The sequence below is a fragment of the Cottoperca gobio genome, chromosome 6 (assembly GCF_900634415.1).
Source record: "Cottoperca gobio chromosome 6, fCotGob3.1, whole genome shotgun sequence".
Classification (NCBI taxonomy): domain Eukaryota; kingdom Metazoa; phylum Chordata; class Actinopteri; order Perciformes; family Bovichtidae; genus Cottoperca; species Cottoperca gobio.
In genome coordinates, this window is record NC_041360.1 from 4366507 (window position 1) to 4392684 (window position 26178).

The 26178-nt window shown below is 40.5% G+C and overlaps 1 protein-coding gene across 4 annotated transcripts in view; it reads right to left on the reverse strand.

Annotated features, from left to right (window-relative positions):
- Positions 1-26178, reverse strand: part of kiaa1549la (KIAA1549-like a) — a 110667-nt gene that overhangs the window by 66538 nt on the left and 17951 nt on the right. For 3 of the 4 annotated variants that reach the window (XM_029434337.1, XM_029434336.1, XM_029434334.1), the window contains exons 2-4: positions 6284-6985; positions 3305-4165; positions 2483-2598 (exon numbers count right to left, since the gene is read on the reverse strand). In XM_029434337.1, coding sequence (XP_029290197.1) covers positions 2483-2598; positions 3305-4165; positions 6284-6985 — 1679 coding nt within the window. The remainder of the gene's footprint in view (positions 1-2482; positions 2599-3304; positions 4166-6283; positions 6986-26178) is intronic. The other variant, XM_029434338.1, reaches the window with a different exon arrangement.

The following is a 26178-nucleotide window of genomic DNA, read 5'->3' on the forward strand; positions in this document are numbered from 1 at the left end:
ATAAGCCTGTATACATAAATATGTTTGAATTGGTTATATATAAATGTAACCATGTACATGTACATGTACATATTGCACAGTTGGTGTACGCCTGGTGTTACTCTTGGACAAACCTGTCTAATAAATTAAGTTTTTATCTCTTTTTATCTGAAATTTGGTGGTGAACTTGATAACACTTGGTTCTATGTTTCTATTGTGTATTTCAGCTCGGGACTACCAGCTATACCCATCTTCAGACATCTTTTTCAACAACAAACTTCAGGCGGAGTGTATTTTCTTCAAATTCAGTATATTCAGACCACTATTACTGATTATTAACTGTTTTGCAAGAACATTAAGAGAGTTATCTTTTGAATGAGACCAAAATCATGCAGCTGGTGCAAATGGGTATGTCGTTTGTAGGTATTTTTGGGTAAAGTCCCCCAACCCTTAAGAGGTTAACAAAAAATGTCTTGTATATCTATTTACAGCATTTAATAATTTACTTATATACCACTTATAAATAATGATCCGGGCGGGGGTTGACTTCCTCCGGCGCCCTGCCGAAGCTGCAAGGTTTTGCTTGTTTTGCATTCTTAAAAATCTAACAAAGCCAACCAAACCTGCCTTTACCCTGAGCTGTCACTTCTTTCTCCCTGCCAACATTTTAAAACTGTAAAACTGGCCAATTTTGCAAGCAATTATGGTAAACCAAATTGTTAAATGATGCCACACATTAAATACTGCCGCATGCTAATTGACTTGCTGTTTGACAATCCCTGTCCCTGCTGAAGCCACTATTTGCCCATAAACAATGCCTCAAAATACTGCCCAGTGTCACGGCCTTTACAGCACTGGACAATTGTGCCTTGCTGTTGTTGCTGCTGTCTCGCAATAGACTGATCCAGATTGCCAAATAAAAGTCTACGTTATCTGATGGAGAGGATGAGAACTGAGGAGTGTGTGCGTGTGCGTGTGCATGTGTGTGCGTGTGTCAGGGGGTAGATAAAAGTGGACTGGAGCTTAGAGACACTGAGTCACTCCCAGTGCAGGCTCACAAACAACTGGATAAAAATAGAGAAAGAAGGCAAATGAAGACAGAAGACAGACAGACAGCGAGATGAAAAGAGGCAGGTGGACAGACAGAGAGGCGGGCAGGCACGACAGGAAGACCAACAGCGAGACAGACAGGTTGGCAGAAAATCAATCGACCTAAACCCAGGGAGCAATCAGATAGGGGAGATGGAGGAGGGGAGCAATACGAGAAATGTAAATATGGAGAAATACGCAGGAAGAGGGTGAGAGAGTGATCGCTTGAGAAGATGAAGGAGAAATAGAAATGGGACTTGGTTGAATAGGAACATAAGAGAAGTTGGACAAATTGTACAGATTGAAAGATCACTTGACTGCTATGAAAAAAAGAAAATAATAATTTATTCTGGATTTATTTCCATTATCATGTGTGTGTGGGTGAGAGCGAGTATGAGTCATGTGTGTAATAACCTCTCTAAGCCTGACAACTTCAACAGGTTATTTCTATTCAGACTGGACCTCTGTCTACATTAGTCACCTCTCTCAGTTATTCTCCAGTACTGTTCAGATGAGTCCTTGTGAGGTGAATGAGCAGGAGGAGAAAATGATGAATACTGTAGAATATTGTAAAGCGATGGCATACTCAAGAATAGGATCTCTGCACACATGAAGAGCCAACACTGTGGCAAAATTCAAATGGGAAGATTACATTTTCTAACTAACATCAGCTAGGAAAGCACTTTCACTCAGTATAATATAGCAGATAAACACATGAGGTCATCTAATTTATACCAAGAGGCCCACGACCTGTTGGAGTTGGTAGTGAGTATATTGACTGCAAAGGTTAAATGTGTGTATTATAAGCAAAGCAAGCTAAAGCTTTTAGTTTGACCCACCCACACTAAGCGGACTTTCACGCTCTTCATAAACATCCGTTGCTCTGAGAGGACTGAATTGGAGTTAGATGAAAGCCCGGTGCGTGTCATACAGAAGCTAAAGGGTGCCTCAGTATCAGATGCCGAGAGTCACTGACCAAGTGTTGGTGTTTGACGAGTTTTGAATAAGACCGGGTTGAATGACCAGTATTTACTAGCCCCTGACCTGTGGTTACAAGCCACCAGCCTGTATTTACTAGCCCATTACCTTTACTTACAAGCCACTGACTCGTGTTTACTATCCAGTGTCAATGTCTTCACTTGACATTGACCTGTGATTATGTAACACTGACGTGTAGTTACTGCTCACTGTATTTCAACAAGTAAATCATTCTGACAAACCTGCTTCCTGTTATTTACTCACCATTGCATTTTGTTTACTACTGTAGAGGATAACATAAATGTACTTTTCACAGACTTCTTTGTTAACCACGGACACATAGACAGATAGTGGTGAGTAACTGTTTGTATTAACTTCTACAGTAACTAGTTACTGAGCTGTGGCTACTGTAGCTGAGCCTGTTAGAGACACTGACCTGTGCGTAGGCTGTGGAGTCATTCAAGGCTCTCTGCAGGGCGTGGCTCAGTCCTTTAGAAAGGTTCTGTTTCAGGATCAGATCCAGGCGGTTCCTACGCAGCTCAATGGACAGAACTGTGAAAGAAGAATACATAAGTAATTCAGCTCATTGGTTTTGCACAATGTGTTCATATTTGGCAATATTCTGTGAGAAATCTCACTTTGACCACAATTATTGTCTCACGTAATAATATGATACCATTGATCCCCCAGCACCATGGCACTGGATTCAATATGTTGCCTTAGGGCACTTAAGGAAACAGGAGCTTGTACTTTGGCCTCTGGTTAAATGTCTCTTTGGTGGCTTTGCAGCTGCTGCCAACCCACCTAAAGGCCTTCGTGCTGTGGCATCACACAATCTCTTTCTCTAAATGTAATCACTACAGTCTCCAGCTTCTTATTAATATTAGTGTTTATGCCTGAGGAAAATCTGCCCTTGCTTTTGTTCTAATTAATTTGTGTGCATGTAATTACATCTTGTAAATAATTGCTGCATTGTGCCCGAGTGGTTTTTCACCTATATCCATCATTGCTTTAAAATATTGTTTCCAGAAAAATGGCAAAAGCCTGCCTTTACATAATGTTGAGGACATTGTAGGTGATTTGATGAGGGACATGCAGTACCTGAAGTAACTATAAAGAGTTTTTTTGGGAGAATGCCCTAATGTTTTAGCCATTCATATTAACTCTTTTTACTCTCCAATCAAAAACAATTCATACATTATATTTTCAATTTATTGAACTCTCTTTTTATCCTGATGGTGAATGTTTAGTCTCGTACCTGTTCTGACCCAGTACTTCTCCGTCACGTTGCATGGTAAAGGACTTTCCTCTGCGCTGGTACTGGACGGAGGTTCAGTGGTCGTATTCGGAGGCGCCGTGGTTTCGATCGGGATGAACAGAGTGGTGGCAGGTACCTTTGTTGTGGTTGTAGTGGTAGTGGTAGAAGTGGTGGTGGCAGTAGTAGTTGCAGGTGTAGTTGTGGTAGTGGTTGGAGGAATGGTAGTAGTGGTGGTAGTGGTTGGAGGAATGGTAGTAGTGGTGGTGGTGGTGGTGGTGGTGGTTGGGGGGACCGTAGTAGTAGTAGTGGTGGTGATGGTAGTGGCAGGTGTGGTTGCAGGTGTGGTTGTAGGCTCAGTCGTAGCTGCTGTGGTCAATTTGAGGCTTGTTGTTTCCTGCGTGGTTGTAGCAGCAGTTGTATTTGGTGATTCGGTTGCAGCGCTTCCAGTGGTCATCGCCTCTGTATTTATCTCTGCCGCGGTCACAGTAAGAGTGGTCGTAGAGGGCATTGTCGTGGTTACTGTAGTCAGCTGAAGGCTGTTATTGATCACAGTGTCCTGGCTTGTGGTGTGAGAAACTGCAGTGGATCCCAAGGGTGTTTGTGCTGTTGATGTGGTGGATAACGGCAAAGTTGTGGTGGTGGTGGTGGACGGTGACAGAGATGTGTTTATGCTGGTGGTTGATGTGGTCGTGAGCCGTGAGGTGTTTCTGGTGTGCGCAGGAATGGTGGTGTTCCATTGATGGGTGGAGAAAGGGCTGGTGACGTTGGCAGGAAGTGTGACGTCGTGGTCGCCCACTGTGGACAGGAGCGACTCGGGGACAGTAGGGAGATCCCAGGCTGGCCGGCTGCTCACGGACTCCTCTGCAGGGAGGAAAACATTTGGAAATCAACAATATTAAAGGATGTCTAGTGATATTCTAAAGTTAATTTATTTGTCAACTAATCCCTTGAAAAGACCAAAACCAAGAATGAATGGATCTAATTAACAAGTACCATCTGTAAAGCTTGATATAGCTTATTCCTCTGTGGCAGAGGGAGGCAGTGTTGTCCAAAACTATGAACAACATAAAACATAAAACACAGCAACAAGCCACACTTTCACTGGATGACATGTTCCTTCTTTAGCATGAACACACACTGTAATTTGTTTTCAATCCCAACTTACACCACCCTGCTGCCAATAATACGCACTAAACCAAATGTATATTAATCAACGGCTGAAAATAGTCCCCAACAAATGCAGTATTCACTCGTTTGAGTGACGTTTGTTACAAAGTGCAGCGCCCAGCTGTTTTAATACATTATTCAGCCTTTTTTTTAAACGAAACAATCTCTTCAGTAATAACTAATGAGCCTTGGGGTTGAGAGCCACAGGCAGGGTAGGAAAGTCTGTAAATATTGAGAGCCGGTCTAACGCATTACCAACCAAATCTTTCAACATATATAACATGACTTTATTATAGTGTCATGCTAGTGCTCAGAGAGGGGTCTAACAATGACGATGCTATAATAGCAATATGTTGTATTTCCTGAACCTAATAAACCCCCTAACCCTGTTCTCATCTACACCTGGCTTTGGCCTTAAAATGTGGATTGTATTTGGATAAAGTGCATGCAATCCAAGATGCATGCAAAGAGACATTTACCATTCATCTGTCATCAATTTTAAATACATAAGAAATAGAAATCCAATTGTAATGAGTAAACCAGAGGAGCTTTGTTGAATCCATCTAAATCATCTCTAGACAACATAGTGAAACGTCGATGAGAGGTGTAAAGGAGGCTGGGGCGAACAAGAGGGAGGCAATCAATCCTTTCAGACTGAGAGAGATCCACATTCCCTCTTATCCTCCCCTCACATCAACACATGAGGACGTGTTGCATTGCGACTGTGATATGAATCCATGTGATAGGAAATACTGGACAATGGGATATAAGTTTCTGTTCATTCTTGTATTGTCTTGTTGATGATGTCATTGTTATTGTGATGATGGCATAACAGGAAGTGGGAAGACATGGGGAGGATGGGACAGGACATGGTGGTGAGAATGACGAAGAGGACAAAGATGATGATGATGACGATGAAGACAACATGATATGGGATGGCGATGGGATGATGGTTGTTTAGGTGGCTAAGATGATATCAGTGCTGACAATTGTTATTAACGATGAAGATTGATGAAGATTACAATTATAACAAATGTCATTGTGTGAAGTTAAAGCTTGAAGAAAACAACTGACTGCTCGCTATGCCCCGCCCACTTATTTACTGTTGTGACACTGTCAAGCTTTCCATTCCCACATGGAATATATTTAGTGTACAAAGACAGTTTTACCATGAAAATAAGTTGTCATTTTTGAAAACATAGCAGGATTATCATATTTATATGACGGCTGTCAAATTTGTTGTCTAAAATGATGACTGTTGCCAGCAGATTTGATCAGCCGGAGTTCTTTCCTGCTCACTTGTTTTAAACGAGAACCGGTAAAAAAGTCTTAAATATGCACTTGATGGCTATATTTGTGATGTTGTGCTAAAAGACTGAGGCTAAAGCTCCATGTCCCAGGTAAACAATCAACATCCACAGTATAGACAACCTTCATTGCTCTTGTATGCTCCTTGGCTTTGGAATTCACGCTAGATTACCAATGTAAGTAGTAGGCTATGGTAATTAGCAGAGAATGCTAAGATGCTAAACACTGTTTGATCCATTCCTTACACTTTTGCTCTTCTCTTTTTTTGGGTTTGAAAAGGTTAAGAAAAAAACAGGACCCTCCAAACTCTTTCAATTAAGAGTCTAGCTATAACTAGAGCCCTGTGCACATCGTTCTTTGGCATGTGGGAAATCAGAGCTTGACAGGCCTGCTGTTGCTAAGCTATGATTGCTGTTGTCGGGGAGGGGTTTAGCAAACGATTAAAGTCAAAAGTCAAATTTGGATTGAATTATGTTTAAATGACAGAACAACTCTACACCATACCCGAACTGGAGCTGCTATTGCTGTTGGAGGAGTTGCTGTTGGAGGAGTTGCTGTTGACAACAATCAGAGAGACCGTGTCTGATCTTGCTGTCTGACTCTCTCGTTTACTGGCTGGAGAGGAGGAGGAAGGCAAAGAGGAGGCTTTTGTTGTAGATAAGGAGGAGGAAGAAGAAGAGACCTTGGATGATGATGAAGAGGAGCTTCTGGACCAAGCAGCTTTAGACAACAGTCCTAAAGGTTTTCCCTGCACTGGTGCCTGCAGCTTCGCTGTCCCTGAAAGTATGGTGGGGACTGATGAGATCGCTGTCTGCTCTCCTTGGCCCTCTCCACGCATCTCAGGCCCCATCCAGGCAGCAGGGTCCCTGGGCATCCTTGGCAGGACACCCCCCTCCACATCCACCGGACTCCATTCAGCCCCAACTTCAGCCAAGGTGCCAGTTCCCGTCATAATCCCAGTCCCTGCTAAAACTTTGCCATCTGCTTCTGTTTCAGTCCAAAGTGCTGCTCTGGCCGTAGCAAACACTTTACCCTCAGGCCAAGCTCTGGGCCCGGCTCTGGCTCCGGTGTCAGTCCCATCAATCGCATCTTTGTCTGTTGCCCCAGCTCTGTCTCCAGTCCGGAGGATGGCTGAGAGGTTGGAGGGCCCTGCGGGGTCAAGAGGCAAGACAGCCCGTCTCATTGACTCATGGTGACCCCCGTCAGCTGTAGGAAACATGTTGAGATAGAGAAGGAGAGGATAAAGGAAAAACAGAGTTAGTGTGTAATTTGGATTTCTGGGCAGTATTTGTCTCATCTGTCCCACCAGTGTTCATTTCCTTAACAAAAACTATGACTAAATATGCTTTTTTTTTCAATGCAGCAGTTCCATTTCCTGTGCTGCGCCCGCCAGTTTTGTGTGCTGAGCACCATGACTTCAGTTTCAGTTCTTAGTAACTGGTCTATCATGTGACCCTTCCATACAACTCAACACACACACACAGAATGAGCCCTGAAATCATTAGTCCTCATAATGCCACAACAACTGTCCAACTACCAGGATTTAAAACTACTCAGCTCACACTCACACACACTCATCATGAGAACATACACACTCTCTGGCAAATGCACACATGCGCATATTATTCCTCTTTCTCTCCTCTGCCTCACACACACTTATCTAAAGAGATTAAGTAAAAAACTCTAAAACTGTGATTGTGGAAAAATAGTAATAATGTCTAAAGTAGGTCAGTTATGTTTTAGAGGATAAAGCATAGGGAATTAAATTAGATGTTCCAGAGTGCATACATTTGGACACACACACACACACACACACACACACACACACACACACACACACACACACACACACACACACACACAAATCAGCTGTGATTTCACAGATACTAATCTGATCTGTTAGGTTAGCCATGCTAGCCCGTGGATATATTATTCCTAGAACATACACAACCACTCAGACTCTGAGCTTATAGCTTAGGCCAATACTGATGAGACTGAAATATATTTTCAGAGCAAAGTTTGGTGTGAGTAATGCAAGTAATGACAGTCATTTTTCTATTTTTCCATTTGACATCAAATGAGTCAGATACATGGAAATGGAGCAGCAAAGATAACATCCAGTCAAATCATTTAGCTCCAGCCTTTATCTTCATTCTGTGAACTGTCTTCATCTTCTCTGTAGACTCAACAAAGCCTGAAGGTTTGGCAGACTGAGGCGATTATCCTGCCTAATACATTCAGTCTCAAAGGCACCTTGCCTTAGTGGAATTGAAAGATGAAAAAAAACAAGGCTGACCGTCTAACTGGCTCACTAGCTGCCTCACTGGGTGACACGGTTTATTGCATCTGCTCATTTGTTTTGAATCAAAAAGGTTTGGTTTAGCATCATTTGAGCCTGACGCAGAGTGTCTTCTGTTCTCAACAAAGTATCGTAAGTAGAAAACGAGTGCCAGGCAGAGTAATTTTTTAAGCGCACACTTATTTCAGCTTTCAAAAGTGTAAAGCGTGTGGGTGTCGCACACTTCCCACGCTCCCCATGTCTCTGCGGAGGATTGGTTAATTAAAAGACCGTGATTCTGAGCAAGAGAGGCTTTACAGAACCAGCTCTGGGCTTAGCTGCCCCACTATTAAATGGCATCACTGAGCAATCTGTTCCTTGTCATAGGGTGTCATATCATAAATGTAATTACAATTTATATTTCAGCTTCTTCAGGGTCTATGTTGTGTGTTAGTGCCACCATCCAGAGCTACATTAGAGAAGGGATGAAACGACAAAGCTAAAATGGCAGGGTGGCGATTACCTTCGACTCATCAAGTATCACTCGCTTTTCTTTGCTGGCTCTAAACACATGTGAAGTGAAAGGGAATACATGCTGATAGCACTCCTGCTGACATACTGTACATCTGACTCATTTTGGAAAAACACGTGTTTCAAGAAAGACTGTTTGATATGCTATTAAATAATTATTGACCTTAACAACAATATATATAATAGTAAGATAATATATAAAGTATTGGTAATCAAGAGCCAAACCTAATTGCAGTCTTTGCATTTAATTGATTGTTTTTAAATCATGCTTGTTTGTTCAAATATTTATTCAAATGTTTTCCTGTTTTGATTTATTTTTTATGTGCTTTCTTCTTTGATGTTTTTATTTGTACTTATATGTACTTACACTTTACCAGTGCTACTTGCCCTAATATGTTTCTTCTTATAGTCAAGCCATACCCTAATAATGAGTAATGTATGCCATCAGTAACAATTTAACTGGGTTGAAAATGGGGCTTCTCATCTAACAGTCAATAGTTCTTTGAGAAAAGGAATACATGTGTATGGATAGCTATTATGAATCAATTTGTTTGAATGGTTGAATGGTTGAGTGTTATGAAAGGATGAATGGATAGATGGAGGGGTGAATGAATGGACCGATGGCAGGACTGTACCATATGCATAACTGTTAGCAGTGTTTTGAGTGTCTTCTCCTCCAGCAGCTCGCCACCTGCTCTGGCTGAGAGCAACATATGTGACTCTACCATCAGACCTCTGACAAAACGCTGGGATAGAAGAACCTCCACTGAGAACAAATATGGAGTGCATGGATGGATGGTTGGTAGAACAGAAAGTGTGGATTAAAGATGGATAAATGTGGATAAGAGCAAAACTGACATGCTTTATCTATTTGGACAAAACACACAGGACATTTTTTGCCTATTTCCGTGTGAGAACATTCAGCTTATAGTAGATTATGAGAATCAGCACATGGAAATGGTGTACAAAGCGCTACTGGCCATTTACTAGGCTTTTAGACAAGTGCCATGTTATGTATTGGCCATAGTCCCCTGCCAGCTGGCATTGTGCTCACTGATGCCCTGCTGAATCTCTCTAAATGCCAACACAACTATGTGAAGCCGTGCCAGGTCACTACCAGCTTTCTGAGCATTCAGATTAGGCATTCCCAGGTGTCTGTGACAATATAAAGGAAAATGTCTATGGTCTATGGCCATGGCTTTGCCCCTCTTAATCCTGTAGTGTACTTGGAGTTGTGTGATCTATACTGCCACCCTGACTGTGAGCAGGACAGGTGGTAAGGAAGTGTGAGAATGGTACAGAGCCAGCTGGTCCTCAGCTCTGTGAAACTGGGAAAGTGAGGAGGAGGAGCCTGGTTAGCTGAATCTGCCAACTAGCTGGTGGCAAGTTTTCATTATAGTAATCATCAAACAGGCCAGATGAAAAAATAATCCATGCCTAATCTCCGTTTTAGAGCCGTACTGTACAAGGTTTTTCTATAACAGCACCCGACTTTCTAGTCTAATTTATAAGCTTGGGCTGCAGTACAGAGGAGTGTTAAATGATCTAAAATGATAAGACACTGTAGTTTCACCTCATTAGTCCATGCAAAATAGTAGTGTTAGTTATGGTCACTGACAGATATTGTTCCAGCCTCAGAAAGTGAGAAAGAACACAATGTGCCAAAAGCTAGGACCACTTATAATGCCGAAACCTTATGCAAAAGATTGAAAGTGTCAAACTTGGGAAAATTTGTTAACAGTCAGCGCCAACTAGCACTTAGGGCTGCAAACGTTTCTGAGTGTAGCTTCATGACTTATCTTAAAGCTCCAAAAGGCAACTCTGTGAGCTGGCACCCTCAAATGACGGCAAGGGAAATTCAGACGTCGGATTGTGTAGAAGTGTATGAGAAAATTACCTGACTTTTCATTTCATTTATTACCTCAGTAAACATTTTCCTAATGAGTTCATGGTCTCAATTACTAGTTTCTAGTCTTTTTCAATACAGCATGATGTTCATTTAGTAAATTATGACCCATTTAGAGTCAAATAAATTATAAAACAGGGTATGCTTTAGGGTGTGGACTACCTTTTGATTGATAGGCCGGTGTTAGGGTGTCCCTGTTTTCGTTTTTAAACGTTAACCCTTTCAGTGTTTTCAGTTCATGAAAGTTAATTGAAACATTTCAGTCGCCTAAAAATGTCTTGTTTAGCATTTGGTTGTATTCATCTCCACCCTCTCATCCAAATATTGTTACTTCTGGTTCCAACAAAAACAAGATGGCGACAGAGGCTTCAAAACGGTAGTCGGAAAACAAATTTGGTTTGATGAAACAACTCCTTAGAAAAATTCAGAGTAGTTCAACTATCTTCACCAGCCAAAGCCGGTACTTTAGTATCTCTGCTACTTTACGCTGGACAGTTAGGGTAGAGTTGTTTTTTTGTTGTTAGCTTGTCTACTGGAAATGGCTGTATGGTTTGATATGGGCGACTTATGAAAGCAGCTCAGATTGAATCAGTAAATATGTAAAACCATAACAATGAAGTAAAATAGGCTAAAAGAGGCTTCATAGCACGGTAGAGTCTGATGTTATTTCAGACCAGTTCTACAAACAGACAGTTCTTCAGTTTACAGTCATTAAACTTACTTACTATATACTTTTTTAAATTATTGTCTATGCATTTAAGTTAAATTATTGGTGGCAAGCTTTGAGTTGAGGTAATTGCTGAAAGGCTATAACAGGTAAATAAAGATAATACTGTCAAACAACAGTATGTTAGGTCTCTGAGGAGAAGAGTGAGTCGTTGGAGGATGAGGAAATAGGATTTTTCTTTTTAGAGATAATGTGTTTAAATGACTCTTAAAATCATAAAGCCTTTGTGGTGATAGTGGGAGTGCTAATGTGCTAATATTCCCGATGTGGTACGAGACTCAGTGGGAGGAAGAATGGTCCCAAGCCAGTAGGTTTTGTTCAACAGAGTGAGGCTGTCCAACAGGATGGACATGTAACCATTTCCTGGAACTATTCAGGGCATCCATCTGTCTGTGTGGAGGCAAGAACAGGAAACAATCTGGATGGATTGTCAAAAGGATGGATGGTCAGGAAAACAGATCAATGGATGATAATGTGAGGAGAATCACTAATAAGTCATGTCCATACTAAACAAAATACATAGAGGTGTTTTTCATAGTAATTGTTGGGGTATCATTATTATGATACCTCGGTATCTTAAGCATCGTATCTCTAGTAATTTATCTCACTCTATGTGGACAACACAAGCCGTGTGGCAGCAATAAATAGTTTGTAATTGTTATTCTCTGGAGGGATGATAGTGCGTAGAATTGAGGGAAAGTGTGCCATCTTTTCTCAGCAACACTGCCAAAGTGCGAGGAAAACTGCCTGACGACAACGTCTACCCAATGTGTGAGCTGACTACACCAGAACATCCGATCAACTAAACAGTGAATATAAAGGGGAATGTTAAATTGGGAAATATACACAAAGCCACAAACACACAAAGCACAAAGCCAAGGTGTGGTAACTGCCATACCTCATCACAGCCAATGTATCCAATGTACTCACATGTGGATAGATGGATGGAATAGCTAATGGCGGGTGATAAAGCACCTCAGTTTCTGTAAGTTGCATCACCTGCTCATTTGAAAGGGATGCACACAAACACACTGTACACTGTCACCATACATGTTAAGGCAGAAACAACAACCTCTGTCTTTCAGCAGGTGCTGGATGTACACTCGAACAAGTCAAATTTGAACGGCTCCATCTACACGGAAGATTCTGGAGGACTGAATTTAATATTCAGGCATCTGGTATCTAAAATAATGCACATGTTGGAGGCTTTTGCAATTTCAATTTAAACTAATATGCAAGTTGTCATCAACTGAAATGTGCACACAAAGGTGGGAAACAGGAAATGACTTATAAAAGGCAGATTTTATCTCAGTTAAGTTTTTGAAAAAATGTTATAGTATTGTTCTGAATGATTTGTTTTATGATAGTCTAAGCAATAATAAAGCCTAGAACATAAACGTTCCTTCATTAAATTATTAAAAGCCACAGATGCTGAAACCCTACTCTACCTCTTAGGATTCTTCCTCTTCTTCACCTTGGCTACTACTCACTCATCACTCGTCATCCTCTACTAGACGAGTGATATCTCTTGGGAGGTCCCACAGGAGCTGCTTTGAACTTTACATGGCACCTGACTTGATTCAAGAATACCTGCTGTAAGACTATGGCTCCACATTGAGCTCAGTGGAATGTAGACGTAAATGAAATACTCTGTATGTTACTAACATAATTACAATGTGTGTGCGCCATCATCTTTGTGAAGTCACAATTTGCACAGTATATCCCACAGATATGAGGATTAACTCTCTAGTCTAAGTCTGATGCACATTTGTTAACAGAAATAGGTTAACACCAGATAAGTGTACAAAGTGTAATAATGCTAAGAAGAAACTTAATATTTAATTTGTAAAATCAACTTTTACTTACTGTTGAACTTGTTTCTGGAAAAACACTATGGTTTTGGGTTTATGTTCATGGTTTGAATATCAAAGTTACAAAATGATTGTGTGTCATTGATGATGTATTCTTTACAACAGTCCACTGAGATAAACTTGCCCTTTAAGACTGACAAGAAAATCTAACTCCAGAATAAGTTCATTTGCATAAATATTACTGACATGGAAGAAATGTTTCTGAATACAGCAAATCTGCTTACAGAAATACTGTGAAAGTGAGGATGGATATCAAATCACTTAATCGTGTGTCTGTGTGTGTGTGTGTGTGTGTGTGTGTGTGTGTGTGGTCTTTCGACTGGCATGAGGATGGGGAAACACAAAAAGTCACAAAATGTCAAGCTGAAATGTCATTTTTCACAGATGTTTAAATTGATCATTCTGGTCGTTTGGGTCAATACAGCCCCAAACATAAAATAAGTGCTGTGTCAAGCTCTGTGTCATGCAGTGTATACTAATACCTTACTGGAGATTGCCAGAAGGACATAAAAAATGAGGAAATAATTGCTTCTTTTTGGCCTCTGTTGACATGTTTTAAAGTGAATAAGAATCAATGTAACAAGGCTTTGACAGCTGAATGTCCCCCAAATCAAAGAGGAAGAGAAAACAAGATAAAAGAAGTCTAAAGATCCCCAGCTTATACCTGCATGCTTTAAAGAAACTTACTATAGTTGCCTCCAACGTGAGATATCAACATTACACAACAACAAATGCCATGAATTATATGAAAAGAAACAATACAGAGACTGAACCTTTTTGGAGGTAACAGTAAATGAACCGCCCCACTCAGCTCGACAGCCGGGCTGTTTCTGCAGCTGGCTCTCAAAAGCAACCACAGGGATGCTGTCACCAGGGCAACCATTACCATGGATAAAGAAGGAAGCAGAGTGTTCTGTGCTCGTGTGACGTCGTCCTGTATGTCTTGTGTTGCCCTGAAATACAGCTGTAACAACAAGGAGCAGTAATAAGGTGCTATGATGTTATCGAAACAAACACAACATCAATTTCACGCAGCAACTTTACACTTTGCAAGTGAGCAGAGCACAAAATTAATTCATGTCAGTTAATAAATACGGAGACACTGACAAGGATTTAGTGGAACAAAAATATCTACGGATGACTAAAACAGTAAACAAAGATGTTTTGATCACAATCCGCCACAACATTTCATAGAAATCAGATAATAACCAACCTATCGTCGCATCAGTGCCCTGCATTTACACAGCTTATCATAAGAGGCAGCTGCAGACAGTATTTTTAATGGCAGGATGAAAACGCATATAGGGGCTTAACACACTTTGGCAACAGTTCAGAGATAAATGATAAATGGACCCATAAATTGTTTATTAATCTATCATAATAAAATGATGATCACTGGGGAATTATGAGGAGTAGTTGGCCATGAGATACAACAAAAGAAATCTGCTTTCATTTGAAATAATTTCCTTATAAATAATACTTTCTTTAAATGTTGAATTGTAAAAAGACATATGCCAATAGGAGAAGTCAGTGGTGATGAAACTCAACGAATAAGAGTTGGTGTTAGCTGTAGATTATATTTAGACCTCAGGCTGTATGGCCTTCTGTTTGAAGTGAGAAGCCAGTGGGCTCAGCAGAACCCCCCCCCCCTACTGAGAGACCTACATGAAAGTACCCAACACTCAATGCACTATAGCAAGTCATCATCACACACTTGATACCATATGAAATGACACTTTTCCACACAGGTTTTTTATTGCCCTGAGATGCAGAAATGTCAATGTGAAAAATGCATTAAATTAGATTTCACTATTTTCTGCCCTGACATGTGGACTTCGAAGCAGATTCTTCACTGGACTAAATGCTGTTATGGTGAAGAGGGTGAACAATACAACAAAACAGATGGACTGCATCCGCACGTCAAATTGGAATGTTGGGCTCAAAAATGCTAAGTACTGAGATACAGTTGTTTAAATGTAATACAATGTAACACTGTGCTGAAAACATACTGTGTTATCCATTGACCGCATTTATCACATCATGTGTTAACACACTTTTTGAGGTAGTCCTGACCCTGGAAAATCTATTTGACCCTGTGCTTGCAGTGAAAAACCCCGAAAGCCATAAACATGAAAAACACATCATAGAGTAAAAAAAAAAAAAAGCATCTGATGAAGGTGAATGTTTTTTGTTTGGGTGAATGATACAAAAGAGACACTATGCTATGGTCACTGCTCTGATCAACACCACAGGGCCATACAATGAATTTGGCAACATTTTAAATCAATACGTCGAATAAGCTTGATTTGCCTTGACTGAACCTGAAGTAACACGGCAACCAAGATACACATAGAAACCTTTTGCGTTGTTTCAAGGGCATCTTACCAGCTCTGTATGTTCTGGTACATGCAGAAGCATCACATTGCTGCATGTCCTCATGCTCTCTCGTACAGCATGGCATCAAGAAACCACATTAAAATATATTCAAATAACCCATGTGTTTGTTTGAGCACAGCTGACCACATCCTTCTATACATTACCAATGAAAAGACAAACCTAGGTCAATTTTGGTGATCAGATGTCCTTATTTTAAAATATACTATTTAGTTAGTGTTCCTGATTTCGGATATAGTTAATCTATCCTACCAGATGAGCATGTATAACAAGACTGTGGATCGTGGAATGACCCCTGTAAGCAAAGGGGTGGTAGGACATTACATTACATGAGGTTCATCAGAAAGATCAAGAAAGTAGAAAGAAAAACTGACATGGTATTAACACATAGATGCACCTCAAGATAAGCTCCACACAACTGCAGTTCAAGTTATTAAGGTCCATTTAAGGTACAACAGCACTGTTGGTGGTCAAAATAAACACAGATGCCTAACAGCTAGAGGTGGCAGATTATCATTACAATGTATTATAGAAATGTCAGGACGTTGGCAGAAAAGTAATAATAATATTGCCTTGTAGGCTGCAAACTGCCAGCTACCTAACAGGAAGCAAACTAGGGCAGTCCGTTGGGATTTCTATTATTGCTTGGTTGGTATCTCGCTGCCTGGCAGACAGCCCCTGTACTGCTTTGCTTCTTATCAGGCATCTGGCATCGCCTGGCATTATTTAGGCTGCCTGGCTGCTACCTACTCCTGCTTAGCTCCCAGGGAGGCTTTAACATGTCAATCTGCTGCCTATTGGAAGCAGAAACCTGATGTTATTCAGTTAGTTAGTTGCCGAGCTCGAGGGACCGAGCGTCATGGTGCAGTGTGCTCATCAGCAGTGGTTGGCTCAATGTAAACAGAGACATGCCAGTGATCAGTGTTGGAGGACGTTGTCTGACAGGCAACACAGACGGAACAACAACCTATTGGGTTGCACTCGTGGCTGTTCCTGCTTCTATTGAAGGCTGATGGAGCTCATATAAAGTAATAGTGTTCAGAAGGCTGAGGTCACACAATGAGTGCCATAAATTGCAGTCATTTTGTCTTACCATCTTTTTCTAAGATATTAGGTTGCATCAGAGAATTACTGAAGGTGTGTTTCATGAGAATGTGTATCTGTTAAGTTAATTAAAGCCAGAAGTGGAAATTACAGGATAATTGCACTCTAAATTTCCCTTTACCAGAATTCCTGTGTCAGTAGCTTTACAGACATTATTATTCGATGACCTGAATGCATACCTGTCAACCCTCCCGATTATCCCGTATTTTTCCTTCTATCCCGCTGTCCTCCCGTTTAAATATTTTCCCGTAATTATCCCGTACTTTTAACGTCTTAGGAAGTGGGCGAATGTTTTCGAAAATACCTACAAACGACATACCCAAAGTAAATTGAAAGCTGCTCTTCAACCATTTGCACCAGCTGCATGATTTTAGGCTCATTCAAAAGATAATTCTCTTATTGTTCTTGCAAAACAGTGAAGAATCACTCCAAGTGCTTCTGGCACTGAGTAATAGTGGTCTGAATATACTGAATTTGAAGAAAATACACTCCGTCTGAAGTTTGTTGTTGAAAAAAATGTCTGAAAATGGGTATAGCTGGTAGTCCCGAGCTGAAATACACAATAGAAACATAGAACCAAGTGTTATCAAGTTCACCACCCAATTACAGATAAAAAGGGATAAAAACTTAATTTATTAGACAGGTTTGTCTAAGAGTAACACCAGGCGTACACCAACTGTTCAATATGTACATGTACTGTACATATATTTTTTATTTTATTTCTTTTTATAAATAACTATTATATACCCATATTACCTGTTAGTAGTAATCACACAGAGTAAGTGAAGTATAAAGACATTTTTTTTCTAATATTTGTATGTTTTTTTGTACAATAAATAATAAATATTATTTTGGAAATAATAAAGCAAACCATGGGAAGTGACCTATCTAACGAAAAGAGGCGCACATTTCCTTTACGATGCACGCGCCACCAGGACGCTGAGCTGTTCCAGGGTCAGTCTGTAACAAAAGAAGTGAGTCTTTCTTATCAAGTTGACATTCATTGGCTCATGAAGGTTGTAAAAGACCCATCGAAGCTCCGATTGGCTCAAATGAAGTGTCAATCTAACGCCAGGACGTGTCTGTACCGGTATGAGAGCACGAGATGTTAAGTTATGACTGTGTATGATCACACAATGTAAAAATCGATCAGCTGATTTCACAGATTGCAACACCTGTTCATGGACTTTTATCGATGTGACGATGTTCACAGTGGATATCTTTTTCCCGGAAACGAACGTGTGGACCTCTGGCAATGCCTTCGGAGCGTCTTTTTCAAAATATTGCTGAAAAGAGGATATTTATGAGGCTTTATAGGTAAGTTGGCTCAAAGTTATGATTTTGAGTGTACTTGCTAGTTTGAGGAACTGATTGTACCGCTGTTGTGATTTTCATCTCCATATAAAAATAGACGAGATTCTAAGCTTTCCAAAAAAAAAAAAATCAGAGTTCAAAAATGTCCATGTACAGGTGCGATAAAACACCTGCTGGGCCCGCCGGCGGGCCCTATTAACCTTTAAAAATGTTTTAAAAGGCTTAATTAAAAAAAGTGTAAAGTGTCCTCCGGTACAGCAGGTGGCAGTATTATGTTTAACTTTAGCTGAAAAAGGTTATCCGCCAGTAAACACACAGAAGAAGAAAACAGGAACAATAACACAGAAGAAGAAAGAAACATATGATGAGAGTCACAGTGAACGGGAGATAGATGGAGACGCAGCTGTACCTGCCAAACAAGTTAAAACTTTATGTAAGTACCAAATAGGAGGAGACCGTCCCTTATTTAATAAAAGCAGAGTCGGGCAAACTCGTGCTTTTTGTAAAGTGTGCCGTTCAGATGTTAGCATCGCACACGGCGGAATAAGCGATGTTCGCCAGCAAGAAAAATCATCCAAGCACAAGCACGAGGCATAACAACATACACTGTCAATGACTTCATGTGTGACAAGAACTGTTTCGGAGGTAAACCAAGTGACCAAAGCTGAGGGAAAGATGTCGATGCTTTGCGCTAAAAAATAATGTAGCCTTCAGCTTCTGTGATGATTTCAGCCGCAGTGTAGCGACATGTTTCCAGACTCTGACATCGCAAAGAAGTCCTCGTCAGGGGGAAACAAAAGCCACACAACTCATCAATCATCAAATACATTGATGATAATAACTCGTCAAATAAAATACATAAATTGTGTAAACATGTCTGTACAAGTAATACATACTTTAAATAAACATGTATTTCCTGAATGTATATACCCGTCCCTTATGTGTTTACGTTTACATTACATGGGGGAAATATGGGTGGAGTCCACCAAACAATTTCCCTTTTTTTGAAATTCCAATGTTGACAGATATGCCTGAATGAGAGCCGGTGGAACTGCACAACTAGCACAAAAGAACAAATATGTACCTTGGTGAGGTACAGTGTGTGCAACGTCTTGATTTACTTTTGCGATAAAACCAATGTTAGTGAAAACACTCAGTAATGTCAGTTACTCCAGCAGCCTCGCACACATTTGTAATTATTACCGACTCATTCGGTGTTTTAATAAGGTAATATACCAATTAAAAGACAATTATTATTGAATCATTGTGAGTATCGTTGTAAACTGAAACACAACTACTTGGTTAGGTTTAGTAAAAACAAATGGCTTTGTTGCATGGTTTGGTTTAAAATAGGTACATACGTTATTTAACTTACAACGTAAATTAAAATGTAAGTGAACATTGACTCTTGGTTTGACACTGGACACAAACAGCCGTCTCCTGGGTAAAAATCCTGTGTTTGTTTGACCCAGCACCCCCCCCCCTCCATACACAGACTTATTTGATATGTGAAAAAACAAACGTTATCCTGGAGGAATATGTGTCCCTTGAAATGTAATTGACGATGCCCTTTTTTTGTATGGGAATTAAATTTGGCCACCAGGCTGCCTTCTCAGACTGAGTGTCATGATATTAGTTTAGTTAAAGAGTGCTACACCACTCCCAACAACAGGATTGTAATCTTCTGGCCAGTATGAGCAAATTAGGACCAACTGATGTACTCTGCAATTTTTGTATTAAAATGCTCACCTCCCAGTGGATGATGAGAAACAATGCGCACCAGAGTAGCTGGGAACAACCTGAATGTCTCGGAGGAGTTTACCTTTTGGATTCAGTTTGATGATTGCGTAAGCACACTGTGTAAACTCCACACACACTGTATAGAGCTTCTGTAAGTGGAGAACAACACAGCCACTCACAAGTGGTTCAAATATCAGTCAGGCAATAAGTATGCAGCCATGCAACAATTAAGACAAACAAACAAACAGGCAGAAGGCAGCATGGTGCCTCATCTGTGCTGCTCTGTCGCTGGGTCCCATGTGACACAGTCATGTGACAGCTCCGGGGCACTCGGTAGGTCAGCCAGTCTAGCATAAACAGAACTGGGGAGACATCCTGGGCTGCTGTGATGTGTACGTACACAGACCTTAATTGACGCGTGCACACGCACACAATTATTTTTTGATTCTGAGTCGTAGAAAAAGACTCAGGCACTCACAAACACTTTGATAGACTCACATTTCAGTGGCAAAAATAGACTTATACTGTTGCACACACACTCTATCTCCACTTTCTCCCTTCATACACAGATATACACAGACACGTACACAAAACACTCCTCTACCACCTCTTATTCCTCTGTCTTTCCACCTGTCACACACACACAAACACACATGGTACATACAGCATAGTGGCATCAGGACCTCAGCAGTAATGTCTGTATTATGAGCTACAATTACCAAAACTAAATCATTGCTTTATTGCTTTAGGGTGCTGGTTGACCCGCCGACCATTGTCTAATTCATAATGGAAATAAAATGAATTTACATGTGGATTTATTTTTTTTTACTTTTAATGTAAATAAGGTGTAAGAGTGAATTTAAAATAGCATCAAAATAAACTAATAGAGCTTGTTTATCAAAAAAAAAGTGCCTGGGGAGAATCCTCTTGACCAACGGACAGAGATCCAGGCTAAATTGAATTTCAAAGGAAGATGCGTTATGGGCCTTTTAATGTTTATTCTTTTCATCTGATAAATATTATTAATGTTTTTTTTATTTACTGGCCCCTGGGCAAAGAAATTTGGGTATCCCTGGCTTAAAGTATGTTTCAAATTGTGCAATAAGTCTGAAATACTTCTGCCCAAGATGAACCTCTCAGGAGACTAGAGATGAAATGCAGACAGGGTAAGGCATGGAGAAAGGATCACGAGGTAAATCACGAAACTTATAGATGGATAGGCATCAACAACGACGACTCCGAGAAGCTACAACAACAAAATACACGAAAGCCGGGAAGCTTGACTTGAACATATTTGATAGCAACATCTTCAATCTCCAGCAGGATTGGAGATTAGCTGTAGCTGTTTACAGACAAACTCAGAACAAGCTGAGGCTGTGAAGCAGAAAGGCGATACATTCTGCATCCATTCCTAAAACGTTTTCAACACCCTCCCAGCTGGTAGAAGCTAATGCGGGAACTGTGTTCAACCACCTCCCATCTGGCCAGTGTTGGAGCTGATGTGGGAGGGAGGTCTGATGACCAGCTGTATCACAGCTCCATGTTGAACCGACAGCGTTTTACAGACAGTAGGGAGGATATTTCACCATTTGTTTCTCATTGTTGATATCTCACAAATGGATAGACCATACACACTACACAGCCATTTGCATTATGTAGAGCTGGCCCTAAAGCCTAAGCGTCAGGGATTCAAACGTATTAAAGTAGCAAAATCTTTTAGATTCTGTACGTAGGTTGTGTGTGCAATGCTAGCGAGTGTGGTACAGAGAAACAGAGAACAAGTAAGTGCTTGAAACCTGTTGATTAAAGTGAAGGGGGTTTTCACAGTTTCATTTTGTGTACGTAATCCCGTATCGTTTACAGAGTACGCACCCTATTGTTTCTTTCCATCTTTACAGATGGAAAGAAAAGGAAACTTTTTACTTATTACCATGATTAGCATTTAATGATATCTCATAGTTGTCACTTGTGGCTCCAGTGGTCCTTGTTCAGAAAAAGGTTTAGTCTCACTTCAACTGGAACAGGGTTGACACTACACTACACTTTTTCATTCAAATTCGGGCCAATCACATCCTGATCAGGCTTCTGTAATTCTGTGGAAGGCTGTATTATCTGATGTTAGCAAGAACTTGTAAGTTCCACTGTAACATACTGCTATAACTTTAACATGAAGTCAGTTCAAATCAATATGTGAAAGGCTATGTGGGTCTCTAAGGGAAGGCTGAGATAAAGAATTCTGGATTCATGTGTTGTACACTGAGACTGAGAGGGCTTTGGTATGTCTGGAGGCATATTAATTTAATATTTTATGATACAGTTGCTTTTTACTTTTTCGATCCTTGTATCTCAAAAAAATCCACAAACCCAAAATATCAACCAACACAGAGAGGAACAGCCATAATCCCTGCTCGTTGATATTCATTGTTTTTTGGAGACATGCAAGATCTTCTATCTCATACACACGTAAACACACACACATTCAAACACACGCACGCAGCGTGCAGGCACACTGCAGCAGGCCAGTGGATTCGTTCATCCAAGACAAGTTTTTCAGAAATAGTTTGACATGAAATGATAATCATCACACATACAATGCGATCATGCTGATGTCAGCAGGTACCTGCAATGTTCACCATGGTCACCATCTCGGTTCATCATGCTAACATTTGCTAATTAGCATTGAGAACAAAGTATAGCTGAGGACAATGGAAGTGTCATTAGTTTTGCATTTGTGAAGAAAATATTCAAAGTATTCGAAGAAAATTGGTGAATGCCACAAGTTCTCTTGAGTCACTCCTTTGTGCGTGCCACGTAAGAATAAATCAATGTGTCCGAGTAGCTTTCGAATGAAGCCCATTGCATTTACTGAAAAGATTTCAGATACGACCAAAGGATGTAGAAAACAGGTCATCAGATAATTAATTTAGCTTGTGTTCTACACAGATCAACTCATGCTTGTGTGAAACCACAAACACACAGAGACACAAAGAGCGGGAGGTTAGCTCTGCTCTGTCCTAGCTTTCACTTTCATTATTACATTATTATTTAACTGCGTGACATACATCCATTTTGAATTTCAGTTTTTCACACTGCTGCTTGAAAGCCCTTGTCATTTAGAATATCGCACAGTGCATCATCCACTCTTCATCATGGAAATGTTACTCACATTGTCGTAGACAGGCAGCTACGGTCAATTGATTGTCTCTATTATCTAATGTGTTCTAATCCGTCTTTCTGCAGCATGTTTGGAACACTGCACTGTGAGTCATGTGCTTATTGAATTAAAATAAAATATACGAATATTTTCATAAACAACTCTATACTTTATTCCTTTGTCCTTTCAGATCACATTGTGGAAGAGGATCAAGCACTGCAGGCCAAACAATTACTAAGAAGCAGGAGGAAGGATTTCACCTATTTTCTCCAAAGCAATAATAATTAATGGGCTACTTTTATATAGCGCTTTTCCAATCACTCAAAGCACTTTACAACACATGTCAGCAGCTACCATACAAGGTGCACATCACCTTGTCATTAGTGATAATCACACACACAACACAACACAAACGGGAGCAATTTGGGGTTCAGGACACTTCGACATGCTGACTGCAGATTCTGGGGATCGAACCACCAACCTTCCAACTAGTGGACGACCACTCTACCTCCTGAGCCACAGCCACCAATTAAAATAAATATATGTGGGTTTTTAAAATACAGATCCCTTGGCCTGAGAAATAGTCTTAAACACAATCAAATCCATTTGTATTGTCGGCCACAGCTTTCCCTTCAAGTTCACACATTCTTTGTATGAACAAACTTCTTTTTCTTTTTTTAATAGTGCACTTTAAACAATTAAGGATTATGGTTTCCCTAAGCTTCCTGTCTTTTTTAGCAATATGCATCTAGTGAAATTGCCCACCACAGATGCACACATACACACACGCATGCATACGCACGCACCAGAGCACTCTGGAGCCTTTAGCTTGTGTGGAGCAACACACATGGGTACAAAAACAATTACATCATCTACCTGAATCCATTTTCCCTGACACACACAACGGAAAAATGAGGACCGCTCCCACAGGAGCACAGACAGACTTACAGAAGTCACAGAACAGGAAACACATCCAAACCTAAGAAACACACACGCACATACGCCACCTCAGATCCATCTCTCGCTTCATTTCCCACAGCCAACCTGCTGCTGCGACATCGCTTGTGTGACAGCAACTCTATGATGTCAGATGATGACGGACTGTGGAAGTGTTCATACTGTATGAGTGTACATTTGTGTGTGTGTAGATGTGTGCTTAGTATAGGGTGAATGGATGGATGTTTGTGTCTCTGGTGGATTCAAAGAGCGTGTCCTTTTCAGCCTTCACCAAGCACTAAGCAATATTGCAACTAAAACAATGAAAGGTCCTCAGCTTTTTAAGGGAATTAAACCACCACATACAACATGACAGAGCAGATGTGAGAGAGGAGGATGTTGATGAATATCAGCCCGTATAGCCTTTACAGAATGTTTAAATAGTTTTCCCTAAAACTGGAATGGCATTCTGAGAGCACAGACAATGGTGCCTTCGCGTGTTCCTCGGTTGCTCCCGAGTTGGAAAGTAATTATTTCGACTTTGGTGTGTTATGTGTTTAAGTCATAATGTGGAAACAACATAAACGCTACAAAGAAGAAGATGTGTTGTAGTTTATTGCTCAGTGTTTAAACAACAGGTTGATATCCGTTTCTGAGTTGAGGGAGCGTTTACATTAACCTTCCGAGTCAGGAACTAATTTTTCCGATTATTATGACACTATAGGAATGCAGCACAAATGTCCCAAGTGTGTCCGCCCTGTGATTTGGATTCACTCCAAAATCAAATGGGTTCTTTCTTGGCAATGCTACACTCTTAAACAAAGTTTCATGTAGTTTTTCTGCAGACAGACACACAGACAGACACACAGACAGACAGACACACAGACAGACACACAGACACACACACAGACAGACAGACACACAGACACACACACAGACAGACAGACAGACACACAGACAGACACACAAATACCAGGAATGATTTGAGATGATAGAGCCAACAATTTTGCAGCAGAACTACAGTATGTGAAGCCAATTTAGTGCTGTGTACCAAAAAAAGTGTCATGCAACCTGGCATTGCAGAAAAGATGTATCTCAACCCCAGCAGGCGAAGATTTGGATCTAATGTAACTTAACAACCAAAGTGTAAACAGTGTATAATTAAAGCAGAAGGTCTTTAATTAACAGGCGGCAAAGAAAAGCAAAGCAGTGTTGACATAAAAGAAAAGGGTATGAAGAATATGAAGCTGTTATTCAAGTAGAACAGAGGACTTGGTACCGCTAACTAAGGAGGAAAAGAGGAGCCCAGTGCATCATGGGTCCAGGGCTGCTCACTCCTGTGCACCCTCTGAAACTGAATTTTCCGGCAACCGGACCAATCCCTGAGGCTCAACAAAGCAACTGGAGGACTGTCAAACTGGTTAAAAAGAGGCAAAGGAGTAGAATAAAACCGAAATGTATCTCAAAGTTTTAGCAAACCTCAGGGGATTTAGAACTTACGAGTCAAAAACATTAACATGCACAAAGTTTGAACAATAAGGAAGAATGTTTCCAAAGTTGAATCAGCGACCTAAGATCTCTCTGCTGCACTAGTGACTACAATGTCTTCAAATGAATGTAAAGCTATGAATATGTCCAGACTACATATTGATCGTCAGAGTATTGTTTGCTGCTTCACACTTTCATTATATATAGTATAGTATTTTCTTGGGGGAGAGGAATATGTAGATTTGTTTTAGTTCTCAAAAGGATAATAAGCCAAGTTTTGATGGATGTGGTTGAAAGTTGCTGATGTCAAGTTTACTTTTTTATGCGTCTTATATTTCAATATGTTGTAACCAAAATTGTGAAGCGATTTATCACTTTTGCGGGAGGTTTAAAGCCATCAAAGCTGCTATAATCTTTATTTATATCAACAATTAATCAAATTGCGTGATGTGTGTGTCAAAGGGGTCACTTGTAATGATGAACTCATGGATAATGATCACCCGACTCTGCACTTCCCCTCACCTCCACATCACATTTTAGCATCTTTCAGCCCATTGTTTTGACCCTCAGCTTTATTTTTTTGTTCACTCTTAGTTATTTCAGGGGAAAATGCTAATAAAAATCCACTGCAAACTACCTTTCCAGATCCAAACAGGAGACAGACAGTCAGTGCCTAGCTAGTGAAAATGAGGTCAGCTAAGAGGTCACCAACACAAAGCTAAAACAAGAGTGAATACTTACATTCACCAGATGGACAAAGACATATCTCCAAATGTATGCTAATAAAGCTTATAGTTAGGGCTGGCTCAGGCTTGCCTTGGACCAGCCCCTAGTTATGCTGCTATATATTCATTTGATTTAATGTTGCTCTGCTGGATGTGTAACTAGGCAACTGTTTGCCAACAAGTTTAATTTACAAAGTGATAATATGTCAACGTTGTGCTAACAGCTTGTTT